The 18,112-nt window shown below is 35.6% G+C and overlaps 2 protein-coding genes across 2 annotated transcripts in view; one reads left to right on the top strand and one right to left on the bottom strand.

The window, feature by feature from the left end:
• The first annotated feature begins 2,512 nt into the window (after positions 1–2,512).
• Positions 2,513–11,427, top strand: LOC117322877. Its single transcript, XM_033877811.1, has 4 exons — positions 2,513–2,885; positions 6,256–6,390; positions 8,351–8,435; positions 8,634–11,427. The coding sequence occupies exons 1-4, from the start codon at positions 2,563–2,565 to the stop codon at positions 8,874–8,876; spliced, it is 786 nt and encodes a 261-aa protein (XP_033733702.1). The 5' UTR covers positions 2,513–2,562; the 3' UTR covers positions 8,877–11,427.
• Positions 11,428–15,211: 3,784 nt separating this feature from the next.
• LOC117322876 (symplekin-like) overlaps positions 15,212–18,112 on the bottom strand; it is a 71,610-nt gene continuing 68,709 nt past the window's right edge. Inside the window, 1 exon segment of the mRNA XM_033877809.1 lies at positions 15,212–17,130. Coding sequence (XP_033733700.1) covers positions 16,870–17,130 — 261 coding nt within the window. The 3' untranslated portion in view covers positions 15,212–16,869.

Genomic DNA, 18,112 nt, shown 5'->3' with positions numbered 1-18,112 from the left:
ATCGTGATATATAGTAATTAAATGTTTTGAAAGAAGAGAGAAAGAAGGAGAAACGAATAGATATAGATAATTCAATGTTGACCATTCAAGCCATCTTGGGTCTCTTGTTGAAACACAGTAGGCTTTGTAATAATATATAAGATACATTGTAATAATGACTCTATGAGGCTGTGTTAATAAAGAAATCTTCATAGTTAAAACATTATAAATTATTGATTCTCACTACTTTATCATCAATGTCTGTCCTTCCATGATGTAACCCACTCAGGCTATTTACTTCGAGGTTAAGACTGTCTCCTTGAAATGTTGTCTACTTGTAGCCGTCAGCTGTGTTTACACTCCAATGAATGACATTGCCATTGAAAACATTTCTCTGTTATTTAATAAACAAGACAGAGTGACTTCATAGTATATAAACATGAATATCTGTGATAACATGTATTAAATATTAATTTATCATAATGTGTTGGTGTTTGATATTGGTTTTAAAGCTCAATGCAAATATCAGGATCTCCTTACATTTTGAAGAAGACAAAAAGGCTATATAGTCTCTTATACCAGTTTCAGTAAATACCATATTTAAGGATCAAATTGGATTTGGACATAAACCGGATATAAAAACAAGATTTAGGCTTATATCAACCCGCTTACTTCAATTAGCATCTTCAATATTGACATAGATCAAAAAAGAATTGAATTGAATATGAAAACCTTTCGTATCAGACTCAGAGAAAAAAAAGTATCAAGAGTTTTAAACGACTGTCGATCAAGAGAAAACTTTAATTTCCTTAAGAAGATCCTTGTGGAACACCGACTGATATATTTCGCCAATTTGACAGTGTACCATTTAGAACAGCTCTCTGTGAATAAATGTCCAATAATGCCAAAAATGGATAATTTCAAAGCTAAACCACGGTACCAAACTCTATCAAAAAGTTTACTGATCGCAGAAGACCATACGAATAAATTTACCTATATCTAAAGCTGATGTCAGTCACATCATGAACAATGGAGAGAAGTCCTAAATCTCTAGAATTATAATATACCGAATAATTACCATAGCGGACAACATCTGGGTGCGTTATATTGTTGTTCTGTTATTTTCTTTCATTTGTAGCTGTTAGTTAGACATAAGCGTAAATATGTATAGAGAAATTGACTTAAATTGTTCAAATATTTATTAAAGGTGTGATGATGATGATGATGATGATGATGATGATATGATGATGATGATGATGATGTAGCAATTTTTGAATAGATAAATGAATAGATATTTCTTCTAAAAAGCGTCAAATCATTTACCCATGTCATTTAGTAAAATAAGCACATACAATAATGTAACAAATTCATTTTCAAAGAAAGCTATAATATATTAATGAATAAAGTGAATAGGAATTGATGAATTAGTTCATTACGAACTTTGAATTAATAAAAATGAAATAGTTATTTATGGATATCCATAAATGGATACATTTTCAAAGATAGATATAAGGAATGAATTAATGATGTGAACATACTCGATTGTTTTAACGTAATTTCACATTTAGGATGAGCACGTTTTTGCGACTTATAATATCCCTCGCCTCAAATAAATATTACAAAATATTGCAATAGCGACACAATAAACTACAAGTTACAATAATTTAAAAGAAAGAAAGAAAGGCAAAGAATGGACAGAAGAAAGACAGTTAAAAAGTGTCAGATCAATGTGGCAACATTAGAATATACTACTTAAATATCCATAAATCAATTATGGAATCCATAAATCCTAATTATGGATATCCATCAATCGAATTATGGATATCCATAATTCGGCCTAGCCAGACAAAATTCTATGATCACTATGTGCATATAAAGGGGACATAACCGGGTATAGAAATAAGCTATAGGCTAATGTTAATCCACTTTAGCATTTACAATATTGATATGGATCAAAATAGAAATGAATTGAATAAGAAAAACCTTCCTATCAGATATAAAATCTTACATTCTTCCATTGATCATTAGTCATGCTTTATTTCATTTCATGACGTACAATAAATAATTTTAGCATGCATGTATTTCTATTTTCTTAACGAAAGAATGTCTTTTAAACTGTAATGTTATTCTTTGGAACTCTATGTAAATCTCATTGTAACTGAGTAATAAAACATTTCTTAGTCTTTGATATGATTTTAGCTAGAAAACTAGAACCAGTTCTTAAATGTAATACTTTTCCATATTGACAGCAATCAACCAAAAAGGATTAAGTAGTTAGTTAACTTCTTTTAATTTACAAGAATGTATACATTATAATATAATTCAAAATTCATTTCAAATATCCATAATTCATTTTTTAATATCAAAATAAGTCGAATTATGATATGGATAATTGAAATGAATTATGGATATCCATAAATAGGGACTTTTTCCACGTTGGCTTGTCATATTATCAAGCCATGCGTCCAAGTAGGCCTACTGGGTATTACATATATCTGACCTAAGTACTGCTATAAATAGGTTGTTACAAAATTTGACGGCGTCGTCATCCAATTGACCGGCAATCCACGAACATTTGTTAAAATGACCTTACGACAGGTGCTTCGTCAACATTTTCGATATGTGAAAATCTGTATACATTTTGTGGTGATTTTTTGCTGTGGCTGTGTATTCTTTCCAGTTGGATCGGTTACAAATTACTTCCAGTCTCAGTGTTTATTATTCGCCCAGCCGGTGTTGACTTTGAACACCAATCTGACTAGTACTGTTACATTAGACATAGCGAGGTCATCGTGGGGCTCCCAAAACCTCTGTAACGTCTGTATTTACGTTCCTGTGGTGACTGCCATTCACTCCTTTATTTGGTGCTGGTTTTACATCCAAATGAAGACTATAAATGATGAGTTGTAAGTATATCGATATGTCGCAATATCCAGGTGTTATAAGCGTGATCTAGTTCTCTACAGTACACATGTACCTAAAATGAAAGTAGAAATCAGTGAATCGGAATAGTATAGTAAAGGTAAACGTGTTTAGCTCAGGTGAGAAACTTTGAGTGTTTATGGAGTGGACTTCGTCACGTTAATGTTGGTGGATCATGTTAGTAGTACAAGAGTTGCTGTGAATGTGATGGGACATTTTGGTTATACCTAAAATGACAAAAAAGGGTAGTTAATGACTTGAAATGGTATGGATTTTAGAGTGGAGATTGAAATAGAAATTCAGTGTAATGGAAAAGGGATTGGAGTGACAAAAGGTTAAATTGAAATATTTTTAGTATTATCAGAAATATATGCATATGATGCACAAAGTTGGAGTGGGAGCTTGATTGGATTTTGATGTTAGAGCTCGACCTGGGTCACATACTCCCTAGTGGAGTTGTAAGCTGGTGGTATCTTACCATGGTGACATACTCTCTGGTTGAGTTGTAAGCTGGTGGTATCTTACCATGGTGACATACTCCTTAGTGGAGTTGTTAGCTGGTAGTATCTTACCATGGTGACATACTCTCTGGTTGAGTTGTAAGCTGGTGGTATCTTACCATGGTGACATACTCTCTGGTTGAGTTGTAAGCTGGTGGTATCTTACCATGGTGACATACTCTCTGGTTGAGTTGTTAGCTGGTAGTATCTTACCATGGTGACATACTCTCTGGTTGAGTTGTTAGCTGGTGGTATCTTACCATGGTGACATACTCCCTAGTGGAGTTGTAAGCTGGTGGTATCTTACCATGGTGACATACTCTCTGGTTGAGTTGTTAGCTGGTAGTATCTTACCATGGTGACATACTCCCTAGTGGAGTTGTAAGCTGGTAGTATCTTACCATGGTGACATACTCCCTAGTGAAGTTGTTAGCTGGTAGTATCTTACCATGGTGACATACTCCCTAGTGAAGTTGTTAGCTGGTGGTATCTTACCATGGTGACATACTCCCTAGTGGAGTTGTAAGCTGGTAGTATCTTACCATGGTGACATACTCTCTGGTTGAGTTGTTAGCTGGTGGTATCTTACCATGGTGACATACTCCCTAGTGAAGTTGTTAGCTGGTGGTATCTTACCATGGTGACATACTCCCTAGTGGAGTTGTAAGCTGGTAGTATCTTACCATGGTGACATACTCCCTAGTGGAGTTGTAAGCTGGTAGTATCTTACCATGGTGACATACTCTCTGGTTGAGTTGTAAGCTGGTGGTATCTTACCATGGTGACATACTCCCTAGTGGAGTTGTTAGCTGGTAGTACCTTACCATGGTGACATACTCCCTAGTGGAGTTGTTAGCTGGTAGTATCTTACCATGGTCACATACTCTCTGGTTGAGTTGTTAGCTGCTAGTACATTGTATCTTATATATGGTTTTGAAACTGTAAATTGTTATGTAATAGTTCAAAGAATAGATTATCGTAGACTTAGATTTTATTGGAAACAAAACTTGAAAAATTTGGGATTGTGTAACATGAAAATATATTTCATGATTTATCTTATTAGATGTTGGGAGCTGTGTATTAAAGGGTTATGTGTAAATTTAGAATGTTGTGCAATACAGGGGTTTGTCAGAGAGAGTGAGGAGTCAGCTGTATCTAGGTCGGAGGAGTCAGGATTGACCAATCAGTGTGAGTGAGGAGCAATGGAGGAGTGGGGATTGACCAATCAGTGTGAGTGAGGAGCAAGAGGAGTCGGGAGTGACCAATCAGTGTGAGTGGGGAGCAAGAGGAGTGGGGATTGACCAATCAGTGTGAGTGGGGAGCAAGAGGAGTCGGGATTGACCAATCAGTGTGAGTGGGGAGCAAGAGGAGTCGGGATTGACCAATCAGTGTGAGCGAGGAGCAAGAGGTGTTGGGATTGACCAATCAGTGTAAGTAAGGACCACTGTAGGAGTTGGGATTAACCAATCAGTGTGAGTGAGGAGCATCTTAGGAGCATACCATATTTATTCTAATAAATGCCCCCTCCTTAATAAACACCTCCCACCCTTTTTTGAGATTCTCCCCCACTCAAGAAAAAAAAGTGATGATATCCATCCAAAAGTGTCCAGAGTTTAGAAGTACATTTAATGGACATAACTCTTGCTGCTGTTACCGACTTCTTCTCTGAAACCGAACTATGGATATTGCTCATATTTGCCTGGTAGCATCATTATTGTGTGGGGATTCAAAATTGTACAAATGGTGGGGCTGACCCTCCAGGGGCCTGAGGGGCATGGGCCAAATGTGGTCAGTTTAGCTATATTGTTATAATCTACTTCTTTTCTGAAACCTAGCAATGGATATCGCTCATATTTCCATGAAAGCATCACTATGGGGATAGTATTCAAAATTATGCAAATGGTGGGGACCTAACCCCCTTGGTGCGAGAGGGGCGGGGCCAAAAGGCGTTAATTTGTCTATTGATATAAACGACTTCTGAAACCAAGCAGTTAATATTTGCTTGGGAGCATCACTATGAAATGGGAATTCAAAATTGTACAAATAGTTGGGCTGACCACTGGGGGCCTGAGAGCCTGGGGTCACTCCTCACCCCTAAAGTTTGTTTGTTATATCTTTGAAACCATTCCAATCCCCATCTCATAACCATATATAGCATTCTTGGGCATCAAGAGATAAACAAACTAATGATGGAAAAATAGGCCCAGGGATCTTTCCCCACTCCTAAAGACTTAGTTACTTTGTCATATCGTTACTTTGTTATATCTTTGAAACCATTGAGATCCCCACCCCATAACCATATATAGCATTGTTAAACATCAACAAATAGAGCTGTTAACAAATTGAACATGAACATTATTTTGAAGTTTGATAAAATCAACCAGGTGAGCGATACAGGCCCTGTGGGCCTCTTGTTAGAATAAATACGGTATGTTAGCCAAGGAGAGAGCAGTATGTGTGTGGTATATAAGGTGCTAGAACTAAGGGAAGAGAAAGAACACAGTGAAATATGGGAATTACTCAATGTATCTTGGTTATAGAATTTTCTTTAATTTGTGTATTTCCTATAAACATTGGATTTATACTTGAACAATAAAGAGTGAGGTTACTGTGGATTGACCTGAGACACAATAGTCAGTAATGAGTGGGAATAATGTTTGGATGTTATAATGTGAACTTTCATCATTTTGTTTCAATTCATCCTGGACTTCAATAGACAGATAGAAATAAATGCTACAGTTACTTTAATAATTATATAAGGCAGACAAATTCTAGAAATAATTTCAAAGTCGGTTTTAAGATAGGGATTTGGATTCCATAGAAACTAATTTGTTTTTTTTCTCTTTCCACACAGACAAGTGTTGTGTACATTGCTGATCAGTAGCATTCTGCAGGTCATTCTTTTCATCACACAAGTCGTCAGCAGCTTCATTTTGTCGCTCGGCTTCGTCACATTCTGTCATCGCCTTACGCATCAGTTCAAAGATGAGTGAGTACCTGCTATATAATATTGGTGCAAACCAGTTTCTAAGGAATCAAAATTTAAACCGCAACAGATTACGTAGAAATGCATCACATAATGAAAACTAGCCATCATAAATGAGAAACAAGTCCAGACCATAAAAAGAGAAAATGGTATGTCATAAAAACGTTGGCCGGTTGGTAAAGTGGTAACACATTTGTTTTCACCAAGGCAGCCTGGGCTCAATACAGAGGATCAAGTTATAAATGGTACGGTGGTTTTCCCTGGGTACTCCAGTTCCTTCGACAGTAAGATTCAAGAGTGATACATATTTTTAAGTAGATATTACTTGTTTTGCAATTGTAAAATGAATAAAGTTTATGTAGTACTCTTATTGTCTGCGTGTCCTTCACATGTATTACTGGGTAATGTAGGGACGTACATACAGGGATTGGAAACTGTCTCTCTATGTAACGGGGTAGTGAGATGACATCGAGTTAACTATACTACCTTTTTGTGAACAACAAATTCTCTTCCGATCGTTTCAATGTTTAAATTGACTGATTAAGTTTGTCTAGCAAATGATTTTGAGCAATTTCATAGTAAATAACAAATATTATCAGAATATACTACCTTATTGTGAACCACTTGTCTCCAGAAATACTTGTCCCAAGCTTTTTCATTTTCACATTTCAAACTTAAGTTCCACCAGTGGGATTGAACTCAAACTTACTTGAAATGATCCCGAGATGGTCCTGACCAAGCATTGTTATTTTTGGAGTCGGTACCAAATCCAAGATGGCCAACATTTTGAAAAACACATTATCACAGGTGCCATTGAGCTGAAAATTGGTAGGAATGTTAAGAAAGGGAAGCCAATAAAGTATTACTATTTTTCAATCTTGTAAAAATTTTAACATGGCAGCCATGGTAGACGTTTTGTAACATGATTACACAATCATCGTTTTTTCCCTGAACAACACCTATTTTAAACTCTGAAAATTCCCATGATTACACAATCATTGTTAAAACCTCTTAACTAAAACTACTCCATAACCAAGAGCCCAGGAACTTTATATTAGGCCTGTAGAATGCATATCTGAAGGGCTACAATATTTGTTCAAATGAATGACCTTGACTTACATTCAAGGCTACATGGGTCAAATAGTCTAAAATATTCAAACGATTCTTCTCAATAGCCAAGAGGCCTAGGGACTTGATATAAGACCTGTAGCATGCTTGAAGAAAGGGATACAAAGTTTGTTCAAATGAATGACCTTGACTTACATTCATGGTCACAGGGGTCAAATAGGTTGAAACCTGTAAACAGTTTCATCTCAATAACCAAAAGGCAGACTTGATATTAGATCTGTACAGAGACTTGATATTGAGCTTGTAGCATGCTTGAATAAAGGGGTAATATGTTTGTCTGAATGGGTGATCTCGACCTACATTCAAGGTCACAGGGGTCAAATAGGCTAGAATCTTGAAATGACTTCTCAATAGCCAAGAGGTCCATGCAGGGACTTGCTATTTGGTTTGTAACATGTTTGACTGATGTGCTAGCAGGTTTGTTCAAATGAATGGCCTTGACCTACATTCAAGGTCACAGGGGTCAAATATGTATAAAACCTTTTAATGCGGCATGTTTTCAATAGCCAACAGGCCCAGAGACCTGATACTTGGTCTGTAGCGTGCTGGGGTGTAGGGCTACAAAATTCATTGATAGGGATGACCTTAATTAAAGGTCATAAAGGTCATTTCTACCATAAGTTTGTCAAAAGTGTGAAAAGCCCGTCAAACTGTCCATGGCAATTTCTAGTCGAATGGGTACTAGTACTTAACTCATTAAACCACATACCCTACTATCCTATGATATCATATATGATATAACACAGAGGTTTACCTATCATAGGACAATGGAATAAATAACCACATATGGGTTTATTGCCAGATCACTGTATATAAAAAAACATTTATATTTCAGATATACTTGCTCAGAAACACAGACATGGAATTGGGATATATTTGAAAAGAAACATAAATTCCATACTTTCTTAACAGTAGCAGTGGTGAGTTCACACCTGTTTACTTACATTGGATAGATGAGTAACCATTATGTTTGAATTCAAAATAAATATGAAGCCTTATTTGGATAACAAAAATTCAAGTCATTTTTGTGTATCAAGATTCTTTAAACTGAAAATGAAGAAATTATTGTGTCAAGGTGATGTAAAATGAAGACGTTAGTCTACCATTATTTGCTGCAGGTTTTCAGCTGGTTAGTGACTGCCATACTGCTGCTGCAGAGTGTTTTGTCTGGGTATTTAAGCTACAAAGCAGTCAATGAATCCTACTCAAAGAGTTCACAACACTCAAGTCACGAAGATTTCTACATCAACTCCCAGAAAATGTCCTACTCCAAACTTTCTGTAGACGACGATACAGGATCTTTAATGTTTGATGTAGAACTAAGTCACAAGTCTATGAATGAACAGTATGATGAATTATAGGAGTTACATTACATTCTAATTATTGATACACATATTTCTTCAAGTATATAAAACATGTATTTCAGAAAATTCTATTTTTGAATGATTTTGTGAGAGACTAAATTTCCCACATTTAATATTAAGCTAGATGAAACATCATTATACCATTGTTTATTTGTTGGCATCACAAAAAAAAAATTTGACTTAATTTCCAGTTTGCATGTACACAATTACATGGTTTCAAACCATATATTTTTGAGATGCACTCAGTGATTTCTTTATTTTCCATGCTATTTTTTATTTGAAATCATAGCTGTTTTTTACAAGACGATTCATGTGAAAACAAAATTGTTTTACTCAGCATAATTCTAATATGCCAAGAGAGTTAATAAAGGAATGTTTATAAAAAATTCTCAAAGGAAGCATGAAAAGTTCTGGTGTAAAGCATCGGAATGACAGGAGAAACAATTCAATAGCGTTTACCAATACAAAAGTCATCCTTAAATTTTAAGCACTATTTAATTAATGATTTATAATTAATTATGTATACTATATACAGAGTCACATGTACCTCATTCTGCTAAACAGAGTGGCCAGGTGGTGGCATACTGGTTAGTGTGCTAGCTGCTTCTCGAGAAGCCAGCTCAGATGCAATAATGATTTATGTCATCAGCCTAACCACATAAGATTTCTCTGGGTATTCCTGATTTCTCTGGGTATTCCTGATTTCTCTGGGTATTCCTGATTTCTTACACATAAGACTAACTGCAGATGCCTATTCAGGCCAACCTGAGTGATTCACAGAAATTGTTCTTAAAGTGTATCAGTTTTCAAATCAGTTTGTATTGTATAAACTATAGAAATACTAGCAACATAAATTGATTTTGATTTCTGATGCTTGATCTCTTAAACAATCACATCTATACAGAACTATGTTATCTAAAAATCCATCCGGTTTACTGTGATAGCGATGATTTCCTACCTGTGTCAAATAATCATTATAAAATACATTGTGCAATAATTGTTTCCATCATTTTTACTTTCATAACATATTTCTTCATGTTACAATATACTCATGTTTATAATTATATTTATCACTGCATGGTTGTTGAATCTGGATGCATGTCACTTACATGTAGGTATGAATGTATTTATACATTTGTAAACATTAGTATGTCTAAGGTAACCTTGATACCAAATATTAAATTATTTCTATTCCCTTTAACTACAGAGCCTACAATCATGTTATTACTTAATGCAAATGTATGTTCATTTTGGCAAAGTGTCTTCAGTAGACACTTTATCAACCAACTTGAATAATTCTAATTTGTCAATACTAAAGAGTGTGTGGTTGATCTTAAATATTTTGATGAGTTATGTAATGATTTTTGTTACTCAACCAATGGATGTTTACATACGATATTTCTATTACTAGCACTGTGTGTACAGTCACCTTCGTCAGACAAGTGACCAGGGCAGTAATGTGTACACAAAGGTGTAAAATGTGTATGGGTTGTCTTGAAAATTTGAAGATCAATGTCTTTTTAGGCTATGTTGTAGTGCTACAATACAACGCTGTCGTGTTACAATACAATGCTGTAGTGTTACAATACACCGCTGTCGTGTTACAATGCAACGCTGTCGTGTTACAATACAACACTGTCGTGTTACAATACAACGCTGTCGTGTTACAATACAACGCTGTCGTGTTACAATACAACGCTGTCGTCGTGTTACAATACAACGCTGTCGTGTTACAATACAATGATGTAGTGTTACAATACAACGCTGTCGTGTTACAATACGACGCTGTCGTGTTACAATACAACGCTGTCGTGTTACAATACAACGCTGTCATGTTACAATACAACGCTGTCGTGTTACAATACAACGCTGTCGTGTTACAATACAATGCTGTCGTGTTACAATACAACGCTGTCGTGTTACAATACAACGCTGTCGTCGTGTTACAATGCAACGCTGTCGTCGTGTTACAATACAACGCTGTCGTGTTACAATGCAACGCTGTCGTCGTGTTACAATACAACGCCGTCGTCGTGTTACAATACAACGCTGTCGTGTTACAATACAATGCTGTCGTGTTACAATACAACGCTGTCGTGTTACAATACAATGCTGTCGTGTTACAATACAACGCTGTCGTGTTACAATACAATGCTGTCGTGTTACAATACAACACTGTCGTGTTACAATACAACGCTGTCGTGTTACAATACAATGCTGTCGTGTTACAATACAATGATGTGTGTTACAATACAATGATGTGGTATTGTAATTGTACCAAAATAACTCAATCCTGCTACTATTTGACTAATGACCTGATCATATATGTGCGAGAATCTATGTGCCCCCTCATCTTGATTTAGCGCTGGCTCACTGTGGCGTATCCAGATTGCATCTTTTATCTGCCACTTAAACAGATTGCTCTCCCTGTCCAAATAAACAGTCCATTAGTGTTACACTTCAACCTCGAATGACATTCATTACGGGATGTAGAATATCAAATCATTCACATCCTGGACACGGATCCCTCATCCTCAGAATCTACCTTCCGCAGGAGAAAATCAAGAGTACCATTAGATACACCAATTACACACACCGACACCACAAATCATATTTTAAATAAATGAGGCTTGTGTTTCTCCTTAGGACAGAAGGACATGGTCCCAAAAGGGGAGCTTTGCTGTAATTTATAAGTGAGGCATCTCTGACCTGGCTTTTTATTAGGTCACCCGAGACAAAGTCTCAAGTGACCTATTCTAATCGCCTTTTGTCCGTCGTGCGTCGTGCGTCCGTAAACTATTTACATTTTCGACTTCTTCTCCAAAACCACTTAACCAAATTCAATGAAATTTGGCAGAAAGTTACTATGGCTGAAGGTCAACCAAAATTGTGAATTATATGTTTATATAGGGAAATCACATTTTTGACCATTTTTTGTTGGATTTGTATTGGAACTCATTCTAACCTGGTCAACATTATCAGCATTGGATAACAGTTTGATGGTATGCATATGTTGGCCCTGACTGAACCCCAGGGGCTGAGGGGCGGGGCTAAAAAGGGTCTAATTGACTGAAATTTCAAAAATCTTCTTCTCAATACCTATATAAAATAGAATCAAATACTATTCATAGAAGGAAGGGTTTCATGGTGTTTTACTTAAATTGTGAATTTCATGACCCTGGGGTCTCACGTTTGCCCCTAGAGAGAGGGTAAACTTTGCTATAGTTTATTTAGGGAATTAATATTTTTGACAATCATTTGTTTCATTTCTATTGGAATTCATTCTAACTTTCTTAAAATTATCAGCATGGGATGACAGCTTAATGATATGCACATATTGGCCCTGACTGACCCCAAGGACTGATGGGTGGGGCCAAAAAGGGTCAATTAAATTAACTGAAATATTTCAAATCTCAGGTGACCGTTAAGGCCCTTTGGGCCTCTTGTATAACAAACAAAAGGTCTATACATGATTGCTTATTAGATAAGCAGTATAGTTTAATATCTTAATGTGTCAATGTTTTTATCTATTGTTTAAAGTTCTTGCTTGCCATATTTGATATTTAAAGCAAAATTGCAAACATCAATGAATGTGAGATGTTAAGGCCATTGGGCCTCTTTTTGTCCTGAGCTGGTCTTTTTAACCAATCATCATTAGATGGTTCTCACTACTCCCTAGGTAAGAGTACTGAAGGGATTTTTCTCATATTTCCTTTGTAGGTTTCCCTTGGCCCCTAGTTGTGCATATTCCATTTTGGGATGGATTGGAGAACAACATGGCCAACAGGCAACCATCTAGGATTCTGACAATTAAAGTTTGTTACTGCTAGTTCTCAGAAGGAACGCAAGGGATCTGTCTCAAAGTTCATCATGGCCATCTTGGATTTTGACAATTGAAGTTTGTTACCGCTTGTTCTCAAATTTCATATGTAGGCTCCTCCTTGATCCCTAGTTATGCATATCCCTGTATAGGACCAACCTGACAAAAACATGGCTAACATGGCCATCTTGGATTTTGACAATAGTAACTTCATCAACAATTTCTAAGTACTAAATGGCCATTACGAGTCTTCCTTGTTTGATTATAGAGGTTCTGATTGAAAGAAGTAAATGGACAACAAAGAGTATGTCAGCCATCTTGGATTTTGAAAATTGCAGGTTCCTCCTGCTATATAGTGTTGTATAAAATTATTAAATGTTTTGAGGGAAGAGTGAAGGAAGGGAAAAGAACAGAAAAATCTTTCATTTGATTGATATGGATCAATCATTCAATGGTGGGTGCCAAGATCCTTCTGGGATCGCTTGTTTTGCTTTTTCCTTTAGGCTGAGTAATACAGGTCCTGATTAAATATCCAGGTGAGCTATCCATTTGTGTACAGATTTATGCTATTCTTGAAGTCATACTGTTTACAATTGTCAAAATACTCTGTTTTTGTAATTTATATACATAAATATACCTGTACAATAAAATCGCTCCATCATTTGCAAATGTCTTTGTTAAGTGGATTTGTAGTGAAAAAAAGCCAAGAAACCTGGGTATCAGTTATACATATGTATTGGAGGAAAGTATCATGGTGGAATTGACTCTGAAAATTAGGAAATCTCTTTAGACTTGTCGTTCAATGTTATATAAAAACAAATTGTAATAATTCTCTATATTTCACCTTGAAAACCTTTGTTTAACTCTGCCAGTGTGGGTCAATAAACATATGTTTGCCTTTTGTCCACAGGAATTGGACATAATTTCAGTGAATAATGGTACCAGTATATATATATATATATACATGTACATAGTCATATATTTCATATGCAGGTTTCCGTTGGCCCCTATATTATATATATTATGTGATTGTATTTGTATTTATATATATTATATGATTGTATTTGTATTTTTTGTGTTTTGATAAAGGGGCGGATTGCCTTGAAAATTTAACAAGCCTCATTGTCCACACTGTTTGAATTACTTCTTTGCCCCATATAATCATTACAAGTAATTCGTATCCTCCATACATTGATGTGAGGATCCAGTGTTATCTGGATTATACTGTTTATATTAATTACTTCTTTGACCCATATATACATGTACATGTATACATAAAACAAGAGGCCCAGAAGGAGAGGGGCTGCATCGCTTACCGTGATATTTCAATAATTGTGACAAAATACTCTTAATTTAAGTTCTATTTCAGATATTTTTTACTTTTGAACTGCCTCTCCCAACACTGGTTCAAACTACAGGTGGACCAAATCCTCCCAACACTGGTTATAACTACAGCTGGACCAAATCCTGTCATTCTTGAAAAATAAAAAGGGTTTTCTTCACAACATGTACATTTCATCAAAATCCAGTTGTCTTCCTTCGTCATTTGTGTTTCTATGTTATATACTGTATTTGACCTAATAAGGGCGCAGGGCGCGGGTAATTGACAGTGGGGGCGCCCTTATTAAGATTGGCTATTCTGAAGTTTGATGAAACAGACTATACCTTATAGCAGAATACCCAAGGCTGTGGAAACGGTAAAATATTCAGTCATAAAAATATTCCAGATGAAGATATCTATTCATTATCATATATTAAGCTTTAACATCACTTGAATATTCCTGTAAACTTGTAAACCATAGCAGCGCATCTTTAGACCAGAGAACGTGTGTTCCACCATTTATGTTCAAATGGAACGCTTTTGAGACACAGGTGATTTCCCAGATCATATCAGACATCGTTTTCTTTGACCAGGGACATTACTTATTATACGTCCCTGCTTTGACCAAATAATTGATTTACGATGTCTTTTACTAGCTTTCTGTTCTGAACAAAAGTTATTTATCAACAAGAATGAAGTCTTTTACTTTATCTTCAAATAAAGATGGTAAGTTATTATTTGTATACATGTGTTTAATTTCGGGTGCTCTTTGCACTGACATGTCATTTGTAGGAATAGACAAAATGTGGCAAAAACTTGTGTTCCAGTTACTTAATTTGCTGAAGAAAATTGAATACATTAAGTAGCAAAACATTTCACATGAATTATTACTTTTGAACACCATTTTGACACTCGGTCAAAGATTTATTTCCTTGAAAAAAGGTAGGGGCGCCCTTATTAGGTCAAATACGGTATATATAAACCAGACAACTAGATTTTTCTACAGGAAACACATAGAAACACAAATGACGAAGGAAGACAACTGGATTTTATACACAATTGCTGCTATTTTTGGTAATATATAATATTCACTCACAGAATGTCTAATTTTTGTTGTTTGTCAAACATTTCTTGGGCACAACATGACTTCATCAATGAAACTTCCCAAAGATTAATAATTACAAACAATAGTTTATAATGGAAACGTTTATTGACAACATCTTGGTCTGATCTCACAAACAGTACGAGTATACAAAACAAATAGCAAGCCAAGTGTCAGCTGCACATTTGTTTAAACATATACTGACAATAAACAATGAAGATTATAACAGTGATGTAACTCAGTATAGAACCATGGAATAAGTTGACCTTCAAAATTTAAATATTTGTGTCAAGGTTTATTTCCCTAACTGTTAGTTCCTAATGTAAATTTTCTATTGAGACTGCATATGTCTACAGAGGCAAATCCTCCATTAATCAATTACCAGGAAGTTTTAATTCAACCAAAAATAATTATATTCAAGGAACTGAATATATGGTATACTGTTTCTGATTAAATCTGGCTTAATAAGGATATGTAAATGTAAAAGTGAGTAAGACATATAATTGTTCAATTGATAGTCTCTGAGTATAAACCTGGAAACTGGTAAAGTAACACTGTTTATACCTTTTCGTATTTTTTGTTTTTTTCCCCTTAATACATGCTTCACATCCAATTTTACAATGTAAGGTCATGAAGGTCAAACTGTAAAAATCTTTTAGTACTCTTTACATGAAAATGATCTAAAACTTCATGCATGTAAACTTTTCCTTTGTAATATATTTGAAACATTTATAATATCTATTTCAACAACGTAAACAAGAATGCCACAAAAGTGGATGTGTCACCTGCGCAGCAAGATGAGTGATTACGAAGAAAATTCAGCAATATAGAGCAGGAAATTTTGGTAAAGGAGCACCTCAAGAAGATTGAGCTTGATTAGCCCAAGAGAACTGGAGTTATTGCATAGAAACATATTTTCTATTTATAGTAACAGTGACCTTGACCTTTGGACCAGTAAAACAGCAATTCCATGCAAGCACTTTTGGTAATTTAAAGGAATTACCACTATTTATGCAAAATTTATATTCCCCTTTCCCAAAGGATCTTTCTGACCAAATTTGGTGCAAATCCATTCAGGACTTTTTGTCTAGTAGGACACCCTTTGGGCCAGGTGAGCTAAAAAACTGCATACAAATGGAGTTTGGTGGGCCCGAAGGAAGTTGAATTATCACTAGGAAACAAATATTCTATTTTTAGTAACAGTGACCTTGAGCTATGGACCTGGAAGCAATTTTAAGTGAGCACTTTTGGTAAAGAAGATCTGCATGAAGTTTGACCTTTAAAGTGTTGATGGGCCGCTAAAAATTTGTAACTAACTAACTGCACAAGATGTTTGAATTTAGGTAGGACAAAAATATCCATTAAATACATACATGACTGAGGTGGAAGATTTATAAGGTCAACAACCACAAAGCTTTCAAAAATATGAAAACTTTGGCTATTTCTTTGATGATTTTGTACTTTCCATAAGTTTTAACTATTCTTTGCTTCTAATGAAAGAAGTGTCTGAACAATCCCTCTATTCCTTAAAGTTGATCCTAGTTTCTGCCATTTAAACTGATGATATAACAATCCCTCTATTCGTTAAAGTTGATCCTAGTTTCTGCCATTTAAACTGATGATATAAGACTTCAGAGTTTTCTGATATGATATTTTTTTTCACATTTAAAAGGTCCATATCTGAGTATTTCAATTGAATATCTCCAAATATAACCAAAAATATAGTCCTTTTAATATAGTCCCTTTTTCATTTCTTTGTCCTAGAACTTTTCCTAGTTGGTGCTGACTTAGCTGCTGACCGTGATGGTCCTTTAGTTCTACCACGGCGACCAGATTTTTGTTTAGAGGACTTGACCTCCACCTCCTTGACTTCCTCTTCTGCCTCCCCCTCTTCTGCAGCCTCCCCCTCTTCTACAGCCTCCCCTTCCTCCACAGCCTCCCCCTCCTCCACAGCCTCGCCCTCCTCTATTTCCTCAGCTGCTTTCTCCTCTTCCTCTGTATCCTGTGACTATAAGATCACAACATTTTAAACAGACAATGACACCTGGACTTACAAAGGTCATTCTATATCAATAAATCTGTTCACCTGTACATGTGCGACTTTATTTGTAAAATATTACATCACAATGACAATTGATTAAATATCTTAGTACATTTGTTGGTCAAGAACTTTATATATAGTATTAGTAATGAATTCCTTCTCATTACAATACTGTATACCTGGTATTTTTCGCCCTAGGTTATTTTCGCCCTTGAGCAACACAAAAGATATTCACCCCATTTTAATTTCGCCCTAAACTAAACTTTTAAGGAATGTCTTTTCCTCGTTTACAATTGGAAAATTCTGTTTGGAATACTCGATACAATTGTACTCAGAACACTCGGGATTTCCCCCATTTTCTTTTCTTTGCATATCCCGCTGAGGTGTGAAATGTAATCAGGTGTGAAATATACAACATTTAACTGTGTTCAGATTTACTTTTAGCCTATAATGATTCAATTAGTATCGGTATGAATTGATGGTCAATTTTAAGCAAACACTATAATTGGTAAGTTCACCGTGCCGTGACTAATTACTGACCAGTGTTTTCTCTTGTTCACTTGTACATTGACGGAAGCCACAAGCGACGGTGAACTCATAAAATCAGCCTTCACAATGACAAGAATTTGATGCTATTTTGTGTGCATCATTTTAAGAATGCCTGGATTTTAAAAGTTACTTTAGTTAGTAAAGAATGAAGTGTAGTAAGGGGCGATAACGGAGTTATCGTTCCTTACGGAACATAATGTAATACGAGCTAATTCGCCTATTTTGCCGGATATAATAGCGATTTGAGGACAGAAAAATTGGCACATACAATTCGGTTGATACTTTGAACGATTGTAAAACTCTGCTCGATCTAGGTCTGGATGTTTCTGGTATCCCTGTGGGAAATCGTATTTATGAGATATTTTGTGTCAAACATGCCAAAATCGTCATTTTGACCGGT

This window comes from Pecten maximus, chromosome 3 (assembly GCF_902652985.1).
Source record: "Pecten maximus chromosome 3, xPecMax1.1, whole genome shotgun sequence".
Classification (NCBI taxonomy): Eukaryota; Metazoa; Mollusca; class Bivalvia; order Pectinida; family Pectinidae; genus Pecten; species Pecten maximus.
The sequence above is the reverse complement of the archived record's forward strand: the minus strand, read 5'-3'. Positions and strand labels throughout refer to the sequence as shown.